At 42.9% G+C, this 15,526-nt stretch overlaps 1 protein-coding gene across 1 annotated transcript in view; it reads right to left on the bottom strand.

Moving 5' to 3' along the window:
• Positions 1-837: 837 nt before the first annotated feature.
• CBLL1 (Cbl proto-oncogene like 1) overlaps positions 838-15,526 on the bottom strand; it is a 98,858-nt gene continuing 84,169 nt past the window's right edge. Inside the window, exon 7 of the mRNA XM_085654117.1 lies at positions 838-2,838. Coding sequence (XP_085510243.1) covers positions 1,812-2,838 — 1,027 coding nt within the window. The 3' untranslated portion in view covers positions 838-1,811. The remainder of the gene's footprint in view (positions 2,839-15,526) is intronic.

Consider the following 15,526-nt stretch of genomic DNA (forward strand, 5'->3'; position numbering starts at 1 on the left):
TGAACCACGTTCTCCCAAGAAAAAGAAAAAAAAGTTCCTAGAAAAAAAAACACTTATGGAAGATTACAAGGAGCCGGTCAGAGGTGGTCAACAGGATATGCTCTACTGGAGATACAAAGAAATGCGGGACAGCTTAAAACAAATAAAGCCAGCAAATAGAAACAAGCAAATGCGAGTTACAAAACAAAAGGCTATGGGCGGAATGCACTCCCAGGGAAACTTTTAGCTTGTCCCAATATGTCTTTGACCTAGGCTTCGACAGAAAAAGGGCAAATGCTAAACAAAAGTAGATAGCACTGTCTGTTGAATTCAGCTAAAGAAATTGTATTAAACATTTTTCAGCATATAGCTGAGAATAAAGTACGCTTGCAAGAATGTAATCTGTGTAATAGCTGATCTCAACTATTTATCCCCAACAGAGCAGCCTGTTCGTTATTTAGTCTTAGGTGGACAGTACTGTTAGATTTCCTTTCAGTATGACATTTTTCTAGTACCCAAAAAAACACAAGATACCATGAATGCAAACTAACAGATACATTTTCATTTAGGGCAGAAGCCTTAACTTCTATTTGACCAAACCCAAAATTTCGACAAGCATTTGTGTCCACCAGTTCTTCAACAGCCCAAAAGAATTATACAGGCCAATAAAGGAGAGAGCGGGTTCTGCCAAGGCCAAGTTGCCAAACTCATCCCACCAGTCACCGTAAGTCTAATAACAGAGCAGTCAGGCATAATCAGGAAAAAAGCAGCACGATAGTCCAGTTCCACAAATGTGTACAAGAAGACACTATGGAAGGTGGCTATATTCTGGAATGATGTGGCAGAGCAAGCAGCAAAAAAAAGTTGAAGGGCCCAATTTTATTAGCTCAGGCCAACGGCAAACACACGATGGCAAATTATCAAACTCCAGCAGTCACAATTAAAACAATAACCAGCCAAAGCTAAATTGTGTATTGTGGCTTCATGCATGAACCTGGAATACCATGCGGTCCATTATACTCAGCCACAGAAGTGCTCCATTAGCTTTGCCACCAAGTGATCACAGATGTTACATCATAGAACAAAAACCAAATGAATAGTCACAGTAGAAGTATTGTGTGCCTTCATCAAATAGTTTCCTGGTTATCAAACTCATTGTCCTACACATAGTAGGAAAAACATTTAAATTAAGATGTGGTTCAGAAAGTTTTAACAATGTAAAGTATCAAAGCATTATTAGCGTACAAGAGTCTAAATTAAAGAGTCAATGAAAAACGTTAGTTTTTTTAGAAATGCCATTAAGCCAAAGAAAGCCCATCTTGAGACACTTCAGGTACTCTTAAATGCGAACTTTGAACATTTTGCTGTACAATTAAAAACAAGTGTGTCAAACAAATACTTTGTTAAGATGGAAGTATGTTAATGCACAACTCCATATAATGTACATTGATGAGTATTTATATTTAATGGTACACAGGTTAACAAAAGCATCACAAGTGAAACTAAACATTGTCTTTTTCAATAACATTCAAAAAAGTGGTACTGTACACATTTTCTATTCCACAAATTAGGAATTTGCGCAGATCATTAACACACCGAGGCAGTTGTTGCTCTAGAAGACTTGGTGTCAGTTAAAAGGAAGCTGAAATTTTACTGCGCTATAAATCCCAAGACTGGGGTTTAAATAATTGGGATTTCTGGCCCATGAGTGTCTAATTCACTTCAACTAGATTTGCAAATAGTCACATTCCGTAAAAGGGAAAATATGAACATCAAAACAAAATTTGCAGCTGCATATTTTCCATTTAGAATGGAATTGAAATGATGTAACATCACTGATAATAGGGTCGATATCTAGTTTGATCAGGGTGACGTGGTCCAGGAATAGGGGCCTGGGATGGAGGACCTTGCATTCTTGGAGGTGGAGGTGGCCCTCTTGGAGCAGGCCACATGCCCGGGCTCATTCCACCAGGCTGAGTAAACGGAGGGCTCATAGTTCCTTGATCTTCATTGAACTGTGGCAAAGAACTGGGATTATAGTGGTGGGGAGGGGGTGCGTTTACAGGTGGACCGCCATGTTGAGGGGGAGGTCCGGGAGGTGGATGGTTCATATACGGTGGCATTTGAGGAATAATATGTCCAGGAGGAGGGTTGATGGGTGGTGGAGCACTTGTCATTGGTGGAGGCGGAGCTTGGCTATAAACCAAATGAGGAGCGGCTCCTGCCTGGGGAGGAAGCTGCATTGGATGACTAATAGGTGGCGGTGGAGGTGGTGGTGGTGCATAATGTTGTTGTGGAGGCATAATATGATGGGGCAGAGTTACCACTGGTTGACCCGGATATTCCGGATGATGATGAGGCGGAACAGGACCGTGTGGAAGTGGTTCACGGGCGTTCGAACTGGAATCATCCTGAATAGGGACAGTTATCAAATTGCTGTGTTTCCTTATCCGGTAAAGGTCCTGACTAACAGAGCGAGGTGGTGGTGGAGCCATGGACATCTCGGTCGGGGGTGGCCGAATATCCTCTTGCTGCGGATTATAATGCTCATGTGGCACATGCTGTATTGGAGGTGGTGGCATCAAAATAGGTGGCTTTGGTGGAATGTGGTTCATGTGATGCTTTTCTGGCGGCATTATGAAGCGTTCAGGAATTTCGGAGGGTGCTGGAACTATTGGAGGATGAACTGGCTCAGGTGGAGGACGGCTCGCTGGTTTTCCCGCTCTCATGTGACGGTGATTGATGTGGGCCTGCAAGTCCCTCTGAGACAGGTATGTCCTCTTGCATCCTTGAACAATGCTACACATGAAGAGGGCCCCTCTTGTACACTGCTCAATCCGTTGGACGGGGTCATTGCAGCTAGGTAAGAAGAAATAAAATCTGTTTAGTTCATTGCAACTATACTCAATCAAGAAATGCAGTTTCGTAGCAATTATAAATTAAAACGTTATCGCACTGAACACACAAGTAAAACATTTTCGCAACGACATACACCTACAGAAAGGTTTACTCATTCAATAATTCTTCATGGCTAACAAAACAAATATAGTTTGAAGAAAATAAATGTCAGTGTCTGACCAGCTTAAGTGAAAGCGATTTACTTGCATTAGCAAGATCTGCACAACATTCAAGGTAGCAGATTGCTGATAATCCTTCTGAGATCTTATCTATGCCACAGTATAAGCCATAGAGGAGTGGGCAAGTACTGTCTCTTTTTTAAGAGGACTCCTGTCCAGTGATTTGGGGAGGGAAAGGGCAAGGAGATAGTAGGGAGAAATCCAAAGAGAATGAATGGTGGACAAGCACCTTCGTATTGCCCACGTTCATGACTCTGGATCAACAAGTAAGAAATAAGAGGTAAGGCGCACAGACTTCATGAATAGGATTTTGTTTGTCGATGACAAATGCTACGTAAGTCATTACACAACATAATCTTAGGGGGCATGTTGGTCAAGTCTAAGAATTTCATGAGACTTTTTTCCAGCGACAAACAATTTACACTCTTATTCTATTACATGCTTTTTATCTATACTGTTGAAATAAATGTGGACTATAACAATTTTTACTGACAGACCAAAGGTTAGCTCCAATTTGCTACTGTTGTAAGAGAATGTATGACTTATAAAAAAAAAAAGTCACTGTTCCTCTAAATTTAATGTTAAAATTTATTTTTTTTCCTGCCCAATTGGTGTCTGTTGTGAGTTTAGAACTTTAAAACTGGTCTATGCGTCTGACTTGACAGCAAAGACGTTGTCAGACCATAAGTGATTAACAGACAAAGGCCTTTAAGAAGGACTGCTGAGAGAGGGTGTTAAGACCCAGTTTCAGAGATCAGATGCCAGAAAGTGGTTATGGGCCCCAACTGTGGCGGTCGAGGTAGTTTGCCACAGGAATCGTGGAGGATGTCATACTTTAGTTCTGCAAACTGGGCCAAGTGGCTCTTTTCATCGGACTTTCATTATAGTGAAGGTGAGCAGTCCCAGGGGAGAGGGGGAATGGTCAATACGCCCTCTGAACTCAGTCAAGCAACAGACAATAGCTCAGAATCCAACCCAACAATTGTCTATTTGTGGGTGCTACCTTCACACTATGTTCTTTTCCACCTGGACAACTTTGGTTCTTACTAGTCCCCTGTAAACTTTGGCAGGAGTATGAATTAGGCTCTGGTGTAGATTATGTTCCCCAAAAGGTAAAATGAGTAATCAGTACAAGTCTTTCTTCACCCTGCTGTTGCAGTGGGTAGGAAACCATCTAGAATTCTCATGCTCACCTCATCCCGTCACAGCTGTTGTGCCTGACTGCGGACAGAGGTCCAAGGAACTCGTAAGCTGTTCCTGCAGTAGTCCATCGAAGGGCTAGTAAAGCCCACTTCTTTAAGGTGTGCAGCCTTGCTAGGTGTGGCAATCGCAGGGCATTCAGCAATAATGGTCCACTTCTCAGCCGGTGCAAACAGAACACATGCAATGGTAGTCCACCTTGCAGAGAGAGGTGCACAGATTGCACAGCAAGGCAGCTGTAACCTATTTGTGGCAAACACAGACTGGTCGCATGGCAAGGCAGTTGAGGTTTAATTCAGGCCAGTACAGGTAGATCGTGCAGTAGTAGCCCACATCTGGCAGGTAAGGTTCTGGATGGGATTTGCATAGACCCACTGCAGCAAGGTTATCTCCAAGTTGGACTCCATCAGTAAGGCTCTTTCTCTGGTGTACCTAAGGCTGGAAATGAAGCTGGGTTTCTCCTACTGGATAGGTATAACTCCCACAAGGCCAGGCAAACCCCTTCCCCTCTCTCAGCAGCCAGACCGTCTTCTAAACACTAGACAGACCTTAAGCTCTTCCCGCAGAACGTGCAGAGATATACCCTCAACTCTGGTACATTGGCTGTCAAAAGAACACCAGCACACATCACACTGCAGTCTTTTAAATACTCCACGGAGCACTCCCTTACTTGGGCATGAAGACTTTGGAAATGGAACTGAGTGGGGTAGTCTGGAACCCACTTTTATGCATATTGTCAAGACAGAGGATGAGGTGGAGGAGCGTCACCCCCATTGCTTTGCAGAAGTGAAATGAAGGAAAAATACAATAATAATCACACATAGGTATTATCATTTCAATTTGTTCCTGCAGCGGCAGCTTTGTGGACGGGGCTTCTCTGATCACAGACGAGCAAGGGAAGGAGTAAGCGTGTATTACTGTTTGGCCGGCCGTCTTGGGCCAGCCAAACAGTCATGCGCACTTTGCATGTTCTTTGGAGATCATGCCCATGCTTCCACTGCCTGAGCGCTGAATTACGGCGCTCAGACCAATCACAACGCTGCGTTGTGATGGCCTTAGGGGAGCCTGGGTGCTTCCTGTTGCAGCCAGATGCAGAGGAGAGATGCAGCGATAAGGTACGTTTTATTTTCTTCACACCCATACCCTTCCCCTTCTACCCACGATCCGTGCCGGCCACCACTGCAGAGTCAGCATATTCAGAGTTTCAAACTTTCAGGTGGCCTTTACAGGCCACGCATCAGACAATGCCTGTGTGTTATGTAATGCTTTTTACAGCAGGTACCACAAGGTTTGCCTCCAAGCTGGAACACCCACAACATGGGCACAATGAAGTATGCGGTTTCCACACATGGTTATCATCAGACTTCCTGAAGCAGTAAAGAGGGACAGAAAATGGGCAGGTCTGACCTACAAACGTCCTCAGATTTAAACACAGAAGCTGCAGCCCCACCTGTCTTCCAGAACACGGTCATCTGGTTGATGGTAGAGGTAAAATTAGTAGCAGCCTCTGAATAAGTTGTGGCCATGGTTTTTTGTAAAGGTAGCCCTATCTCCATCCTCATATTAGCATCTGGATCTCCAACATCCAGCTACAATAACAAAGGCTATACACTTCCACTGTCTGTGGAAGCATTCTTCATCCTCGGTCTTGTGCCATGCCAAACCAAAATGAATCCACTGACTTAAGTACTCCGATTAACACAGAGTCCTACTACCACACACATATTACACATACTTGACAGCCACAAAGGATGCCAGTGAAAGGTTCTGGATTTCATGCAACAGTGACTTTCCATAAGAGGGGGTCTGAGGTCCATGCTTTGAATTAGACAAAATCTGGTTACACTAAGGATTCACAAATCCCAGTACACTGCCACCACCGCTTTATGTACTAAAACAGGGACAGTTGTCCACTATGAAGACATTCTTGGTAAGTTCCTCCAGGGCACAGAACAGGTCCTAGACATCAAATTGTGAAGGACAGAACCAGAACTCTGTATATTAGCGAGTGCAGAGCAAAAATAAAAGGATACTGGATAAACCAGTAGTCGTGCACTTGGGAATGGGGCACAAGATGAATCACCATGCAGTGGACATTCCAATCTATCCCAGAGGGATTTTGGCTCAACGGACATGTTGAATACCTTAAGTACAGAATATGACTGGAAGTATACGTGTACTTCAGCAGAAACAAAGTGAGTGTTTGTCTTGTTTTCAGTGAAGTTCGTACACAGCACCTACTCCTTCACAATGCTTTGATCATGACCCTGATAGAGAAATTGCTTGATGGAACCTGAGTAGTGCAAGTACAAGCTGTTCTGATTTCAGGAAAATCAAGAAAACCCTCCTAACCACTGTAATGAGTGCGTGCATTCACATAGGACAGCAGTGGCTACATATGTGTATGCCAAGTAACTGGCAGTTTTATTAACTGCACTAGCAGTGTTTTAAGTAGAGCAGGGCACTAGGGTGTTAGCAAGAAGAGGACTTGAAATTCTCTATGCAGTATGAGACCCCCACAGTCCGCTATGCTTGTTGGCTCCCAAGGTTTGCCATGGCAGCAAACAGGGGCCACCCTGACTTGGCTATCTACCTCCTACACTCTTAAATCTTACACTGGTGTGATTACATTGTGCTAAACCCTGAAGGCAGGTATTTTGTTAGAGTTACTCTCACGGATGATCATAGAATGAGAGGGTTCAGGCGACCCAGCTGGTAATCCTTACTAGGCTCTTTTAGCAGATTTAATAGTCAACTGTCATTTTGTACATATTTCCTAGATTATCATTTTACACTATTACCTTTAACATGTTTTTCACAATAAGTAAGTCAGGCCTACTTGCGTTGTCCTTGCGTTTCATAATAAACCAATCAAACCTATAGAATCTGGCATGACGTTTCCTAATGAATAGATAAGGTCTACAGCCTTTAGCCTTTACCATAGGCTTGACACTAGTACAGGCCTATTTAAGTGTATGCAAACTAGTAACCATCATGCAATGCTAGAATATACAAATATTTAGAAAATTACAGCATGCAAAACAATACGAACTCTCAAAGGCCCCAACTAGAATCATCACATTGAAACCCCCAGGTAGGTGGCCAATGTCAAAACCCTCACCTACGATGGGAAATTTGAGATTACGTGCAACAAAATACCCATCTATGGGCTTTAACACAATGTGATAACAAACTGTTAAAGGACCACTGGCTTTAACAAATGTGTATCACAATAAATAAGCTAGGCCTACTGCCTTTGTCATCACTCTTCATAATAAGCAGATCAAAAGCATGGCTGAGGACGTAACATTTTCCAATGCGCCAAACGGGTCTATAGCTTGTCGCCATAACCAAGACAGGCCTGCTGTTTTAAAATAAAATTAGAAAATTATACAAAATTACAGATGGCCAAGCTAAATTCTCTGTCCAATGAGGGCCTTACAGAGATTCTCGCAGATCAATTCTACCTCCACATATCGCAGGGAGAAACCAACACCAAAACACTAGCCTTCTAAGCTTCTTAGCCTTTTAATTTCTGTGACGCCCCCCCACTTAGTCGTTACCAGAAACAGGGGTCCCCCACTAAGTCATTATTGGAGTCCAGGTATCTGGCCCAAGCAATTTTGAGGATTTGAACCACAAAATTACGTAAGCAAGCATTCATCAAGTGCACAAATTCACACACAAATATAAGAAAAGCTAAAAGTTAATTTTAATGGGACACTTGGGGAGATTTTCTAAATTCAATGGAAGCCTCCCATCCTTACTATATTTTCTTAGAAGCATGTCCACTAAACCCATGAATCAATCTGCAGGTAAGAAAAAAACACGTAAATATTAGCTTCCAATTTCAAAATTCTTCAAATTTACAGAACCTTCCAATGTTTCCAATTTCAGACTTTGCTTCTTTCATTAAATGCACTTTATTAATCTGGAAATGTTTTGTTTTCTAAGTCGTTGCAGACCCATGGAATCACTGGATCACAGGCTAAGAAACGCTGTACTAAGGTAACAAAATACCTATCTGTAAACTTTAAGACTGAGTAATAATAAAAAGCCCTTAAATGTCTAGTGACTTTAACCTATGTTTTTCACAATAAATATATCAGGCATTGTGAGAAAGTGCCATCTTTCTGCATGGTTGCCCCCACATTTTCCTGAATTTATGATGTACTTTGACTGAGTGTGCCCTGGGGTCCTGCTAATCAGGTACCCATGGCCTATGTTCTTTCCCTAAAACTGCATTGAAGCTTAAACCCAATTGGCATCTCTGGCCACAGTAAATTTACAATTGCATTTCAAACTGCATATTTCCTGCAAAGTATTTATCAACTTACCTGTGCCAGGCTTGCTTGGTTCTAAAAAATAAAATAACTAAAAGAATATTTTTATACAAAAACAATTGGTATGAAGTTCAGTCTTTAAGTGTATGAAGTCATTTGCTGACCGAGTGTGCACAACAAATGCTTAACACTGTCCTCTGATACTGCCTTACTGCTAGACCACACCACCACAAATAGAGAGTGAGGTGCTATTTAACTTTACCACTGCCTACCTTTGGGGTTCCACTGGACTGTGCACACTATACCTCACTTAGGTATAGTATATACAGAGCCAGCTTCCTACTGGCATCCTGCCTTTACCGCGACTGATGAGGCCTATAACAATGATCCCTGGGTTGCCACCATAACCAACTTAGTTCTGCTGTATTGAGTATATAAAGCTTTGCCACAAGCACAAAGGTGTAGTACAAACGCTCTTTTAAGTGGAACCACACAACCTCATCCTAACCAAATACTCTGCTCAGAGAAAGAAAATGTGGGTGCGTCAAAGGGGTTAAACGAGGTCCTGCTGTAAGCAGGGGCAAAAGTGAATCAACAATTAGCAGAAATAAGTGGTGAGGTGGTCCTGAGAAGTTACAGCCTTGGTAATTCAGCTAAACTGAATACAATAAAAGCAACAGGGAGCAAAGGCTCGTTCCTTTTTATGGTGAGCATTCGAACATCTCTTGCATATACTTTAGTGTACACACACACCACAACTCCTCCCCACCCCCTTTGTGGGCTTACAGCCCGCCCACTGCATTCATTTGTCTGTTTCAATGTCCTTTAAAAATCCTTGCTTGCTTGTGGTCAATCCTATCCTTCCTCTTGTCCCTCCTTTTGTCTTTAGTTTCCTCCCACATGGAGCATTGACCTAGTACAGGTGCTTACGCTTTTGGGGGATATTTTATTACTTTTTTCCAGCTTGTCAAAAGACCACCTCTCTATGAAGATCTGCAAGTTACGCTTGTTCACTACTTTTAAACTGCTCGTTTTGCCTCTGCAGCGCTGACCTATTACCAAAAAGCTCAGTTGCACAGACAGAGTGAACCTGGGTCAGTTTCACGCTCCAATTGAGCGAGCACTCACCGTTTCCCTGGGGCACAAGCAGAGACCTCCTTGTGGGCTTCATGTTCTTTGTACATTCTCCTGTATCCTCTGGGCCAAAGCAGGCATCCACAGCTGCGTGCATTGTGATGTGGAGGGTTCCCCGAGACAGGTCACCGGCGCACTGAATTACTGCTGTTGATGCCATGTTGTTACTGGCACAGTCACGGAGGATTACAGAGGAGGTGGCTGGGGCACAGTATTAGACTCCTGTTTTCTGATCTTGTACTTTAAGCTAGGTTTGTGGCTTTGCCATCTCCCTCCCGGCCCAGTTTATATAGAATCTCATGGTTACGGTCCTTTAATTTCAACACATTTTGGTAACTAAAAGCAGGTTTTAATTCTGATAAATTATCTCTAATTGTTATTGCTCTTGCTATTTGCAGAATGAGTTTATATGTTGCTGACTTTTGCACATTGGCTTGTTGCCCATATTGGATATTATAGTTTTAAGGAGCTGTCATTTTAAAAACTCCTTCTCTTTTCTAGTAGCTAAACGCAAATCTTACTTACTCTTATCATTTTAACTACATGATTTTTGCACTGACGTAATTGATGATTGTTTCAATAATCAAACTGAAACATTTTGGACCTTATTCATGGCTGACTATTCTTAGCAATTGTATGCCGACTGTTTATTATTGCAATGGTTTTAATTAATCATGCAAATAAAGATACTTACTTACTCCACGGCCACCCCCAAAAATCCCCCAGTATCTACGCAGGCTGCAATTTTGTTTCCTGGTTCTGTGAGCAGCCTATGCCCTCCCCCCTCTTCCCTTCGCCGTGCTGCTGTCTGTTTCTGGTTTTAAAAACTCTCTCTCTTCCTTTGGGTCTGAGCTGTAGCAGCAGTGTGCTCTCCTCTCCCAAGAGCAGCTGGGGGTTTTCCATACATGTTTTCTTTTAGGTTTCAGTGGCACACGCTCTTAAGTGAAAACAAACACTTTATGGCTCCGAAACATGAATTTTCTTCTCCCTTTTGTAATGGGTGATGCTTGTGGTCTGTATAACAAAACTCTGGCCCTGTATGTGTCTTTTGTTTACCTCACAGCGGTGTGTATAGTGAGTAAGACCTGCTATTCCATTAGATTTAGGTTTTGTTTCCATGATTTTTCACTACAAAACACTAAAAATTTGATCTGAAAAGAGGAACACATTAAATTGGAACGCAGAGATTAGGAATTCTTGTTTTCCAGGCAGTTAAATTCCTTGCATAGATACTTCATCGTGCTCTGTCATAGCTAACATTTCTTGTAAGTATCTCACGTCACGGTTCCATTTGTATTCCTTTTACTTTGTACTTTCATTTTCCTCGACCTTCTTGAGCAGAGTGTGGGAGGAGTAGAGTGACCACAACTGTGTGAGGGGGATACAGCATTCATTTTAGATTTCATGAGACTTGGAAATCTGATCTGTCTCGGAGTGAGCGTTGGTGTATCCGCTCCTAGCATTAGAATCGAATTTCTTTTTTTATGTTAACAGATCTGTATTTTCATGACGTCCTTATCTAACGTGCGTTCAAGAAGGTGGCTAGTCTATGGTCTCAGGTTGGTCTCCTTTGTTTTTAAGCATCCTGGACCTGTCCATCTTCCCGCGTTATGTTTGTCTGAAGTGGACTATTTTATTCTGCTGCAACTCTTTATGCTGGTTTGCTGTAGGTTATACGCTCATTGAGGGGTTTACAAACTGTCGCTCGGGGAGCGAGCTGTTGGTCGGCTTCGGCCACTTCTGGCCTGCAAGTTCCCTGACCGTGTGACATTATTAAATACACCAAACAGCACAGGACGTCTGAGATGAGAGAGCGCAAGGACTGGTCAGAGCCTCTGACCTGTACAATGCTCTTAAGCTTTTTGCCTCCAAATCTGTACCTTTGACAGTCCAGCTGACGGCCCGATTTATCCCTCTCCTCGGTGTGCAGGTCTCAACCAGTATCTCGCGGTGTCTCTCTCTCTCCCAGTCTCTCCATCTCAATCTAACAAAGAGTGGTGTTCCTCAACAATTTTAGACCTCAAACATTCCTACCTTTCCGTAGCCATTGTTCCTTCTTTTCATCCAGCCATCTATCCAACCAACCAATCCATACATAGACCCACACGCCCATTAATTCACCCTTCATCCTTCCATCCATCCATCCCTTTATGCATTCATCCTTCCCTCTATCCTGCTTTCCATCCTTATTTTCTTTCATGATAGATGGTTTAATTTGTTCCCTCTACCCACGGCTTCATCATAAAAATTACTTTGCAGTGGTATTAAGGACTTACTTTTTAGAGACCAGTGTCTCGATCAAAAGAGAGACCAAGTGCATTTTAAAAGTTGTATTTTACACTTACTTCCCAGTGGTACACCCCTCCTCCATCAAGCTGCTAACGTGTGGGGTTCATGACACTCCTGTGTGGGGTCCAACTCCTCCTACAACAGTTTTTTTTACTACCAATCTGTGCATTCAGACCAAAGACACCTTTCATACTGAACGGTCACATGGTGCCAACCCCTCGCTCAACCCTTTCCCCCTACTTCTCGCTCACAAACATGCATGCCTTATTGAAAAAAGATGCTGCCCCCACCACACACATGCAAGCCTATTGGTGCAGTTGTAACCAACTTTTTGGCTGATCCACCCACCCCAAAATTAATGTATCTACGCACTATTTCTATAGCGAAACCGTAAAATAAGACTGCATGACCTAGCGTGTAGTAATTGTATAGCTATTCAATCCCTGGGTGCACAGCACAAGATGAAATACCTCAAACGTCCCAAAGGAGAGACTTATTGGCTAGGTCAGTGCTTGTTTGAGACACATACAAAATTATTTGCTTTCAATTTTGCAGTTTATTCTGATATCAAACTGGTGAATCCTATAAATTTGGATTGAACCCTTCAATACATTGCTCACAGTCTAGAAGACACTGCCCTCGAGCTTGTCAAGAATATATTCAGCCATGTGTTCACATTAAATGGATAATCACACAAATATTTTAAAAAGTGATAAGGTGCAATTAGAGTTTCAAGACGGAATCGCTGATCTTCTCATAAAGAAGCCCTACCAATAGATACTGTTCCAAAGACCCACTATATCTTATAATGCAAGAACCGCCCTAAAATGTCCTCCTTTCTTTGCATAAACCACATTTACACAAATTGTAACGATACGCTATAATTGTTGTAGCAACCAATATCGCTATTATGCTAGCCCTACTCACGATTGTTTTTCTGTTCATCAAGATCATCTTTCTACTTTTCTTTTCATGAGATGTTTATCATTAAGCGCTGCTGCAAGTTCTCCTTGCTGTCGAGACGTTTAGAAAAAATGGGGATGCGGAGGAGGGAAAACAAAGTTGCTTACCTTTGGTAAAGATCTTTCCGATGGATTTATCTGCCCGCAAAAGTGAATGCCTCAGCTCTATGATCTACACTGAATAACACGTAACAGAGCCATATAAAAAGGTACCACCCCAGTGAACAGACATCAGTTCTTAATCTTCATTTTTCTCTCCCTCAGAGGCAAAGACAAGGTTAACGACATTGATAGTAGCTGTAGTGTATCAAAATTAACATGGTGCTTTATAAAGTGGCATGACTACTTGTCATAATGGTGAGATGGGAGAGATCGCCATGGAAACTGCAGGTAATCTACTAGAACGAGGTAAGAAACTTGTTCTTCTGAAGGATATTTTGACAGGATGATTCCTCACCTCCTGAATACTCAAGCACTACCTGCACAGTAGGGGTTCGAGGAGCTAGTCCAAGCAGGGGGTCCTGCAAGACAGGTGTGGAAAATTGCCCATCACTGTGGACTTCAAATGCAAGATAATAACATCGGTTTAATGCATCCCAGAAGATATCCAGGGCACAAACACAGTGGACAACGCCAAAGAAGATTCCTTTGTCCTGGTGGAATAAGCCATGAGGTCCTCAGGAGGCTCGATCCAGCAGGACACGGTCAGCTTTCAAACTGCTCTGCCTTTCTGGAGCCAGAACAGGCAGGGAAGCACAGACCAATAATCAATCACTCATGTGTCCTGTCAACTTATGTACTGAAGGCCCTGTGAGAATTCAGACTGTACAAGTCTATCCTTCTTCTTAGGTTGGTTGAGGAGGTGAACAGAATGTCGGTAGAGTAATGCACTGACCCACATGTACAGAGTAAACAAATGCAACAGGCAGGAAGCCATGATTGTAAGGGCCAGTTTGTCCAGGAAAATTAGGTCAAGAGAGGGCTAACAGACAAAGCCTGTAGCTCACAAATGCAAAGAGCTGAAGTAATGGCAATCAAGAACACAGGCTTCAAGGTAAGTAGATGCAACGGGAATGGGCTCATGGGGTAAACTTAGCAGGAACGTGAGCATCAGGGTAAAACCGCAAAGTAGAACTAGGAATTGAGGGGGAAACAAATAGCTGAGCATACTCAGAAATTGCATAACAATACGAGACTTTAATAATGATAATTAATCCGGCAAAAAAAATAAAAAAATTGGGAAGGGCCAACAGATGACCATTAACTGTGGCCACAGCAAAGTCTTGTCATGCAGAGGGAAGTGTAAAACAACAAAACATATGAAACACATTCCAAGGGAGTCAACTTTACTCTACGCACCATGAAATCAATTGGGTCTAACGTCGATAAGAACATTTGGAAGGGTGGTAAAGGGCCGTTAAAGGGGGTCCCCCTCCTTATCCTTTGCAGTGGGGTCCCTTCAAGTTTTGTTATGCCACTCGCCCTCACTAGTCTGTTAGTTGGCCTACTACACTGCGGTTTTGCAGTCCGCAAGAACCTGTAATGACCGACCGCAGATCTTAGGCAGGATCACTTGACGGCCAAGCGGATAGCTCAAGGCTCAAGCTATGGTGTGAATCTGTGGGAGGCAGCAGGCCAATGATTAGCCATATTTTGAGATGGCCAGGCCAACCAAGGGAGGGGGTATCTTAAGCATATTGTTCACTAATGAAGGAGAACAGATGGATTTCCCCACACATAAGTTGGTCCAGATACCACTGCAGGTGTTGAGGCACTTCCAGAGATATCTGAATGCCGTTCATAAGGACTTTGTTACTTAGCACACATGTGCCATCAATGATGAGTCACCAAGAAGATGCATTTTATTTATATTTGATAAAGCACTAACAGAAAACATTTCTGGGCGCTGAATAAAAGACAATTTTTACATAAATCAGCTGCTTGGATTGGATAATGAATTAAAACCAAGGTGGATTGTATATTTGAAGGAAGCCTCATGAAAGGTTCAGCAATGTCCGGACCCACTTTTTGCCAAGGAACAGACTGCAAGAGGTAGCAGATGCTTACATTTCTTGTCTCACAATATAAGCACCTTAAACTCTGAAAAAAGCTCAGCTTAAGCATCTATTTTTGGCCATCAGAACTGGATCCTGAGCTATGTTCCCTGTAAACTGCACGTGACCACACGCACAGGATCACTGTGGAAGCAAGCACACTGCTCCACATTAAAAAGAAAAAAAATGAGACTCAAGCTGTTACATTGAAGAAAGTACTCTGGCAGGTAAGTAATCCAGTAGCCGTAGGTATAATTAGTCATAAGTTAGATGGTAAAGAAGGCCCCACCGGGAGCAGCATCCAGCTGCTCAGCAAATCTCACTCAAACTGACCACACTTCAAACCATGCATTCACGAACATTCCGATGACATCACACACACAGGCTGAGCAGCAGGGAGAAGGAGAAGACAAGAATATAACACAAACAACACTGGAGGTACCTTTAACCCCTTCAGTGCCCATGACGAGCTGGACTCGTCATGGAGCACAGTCGCGCTGTGCCCATGACGAGTCCAGCTCGTCATGGGACCCACCCTTGGGGGAAGC

The sequence above is a fragment of the Triturus cristatus genome, chromosome 4_1 (genome assembly GCF_964204655.1).
Source record: "Triturus cristatus chromosome 4_1, aTriCri1.1, whole genome shotgun sequence".
NCBI classification, from domain to species: Eukaryota; Metazoa; Chordata; class Amphibia; order Caudata; family Salamandridae; genus Triturus; species Triturus cristatus.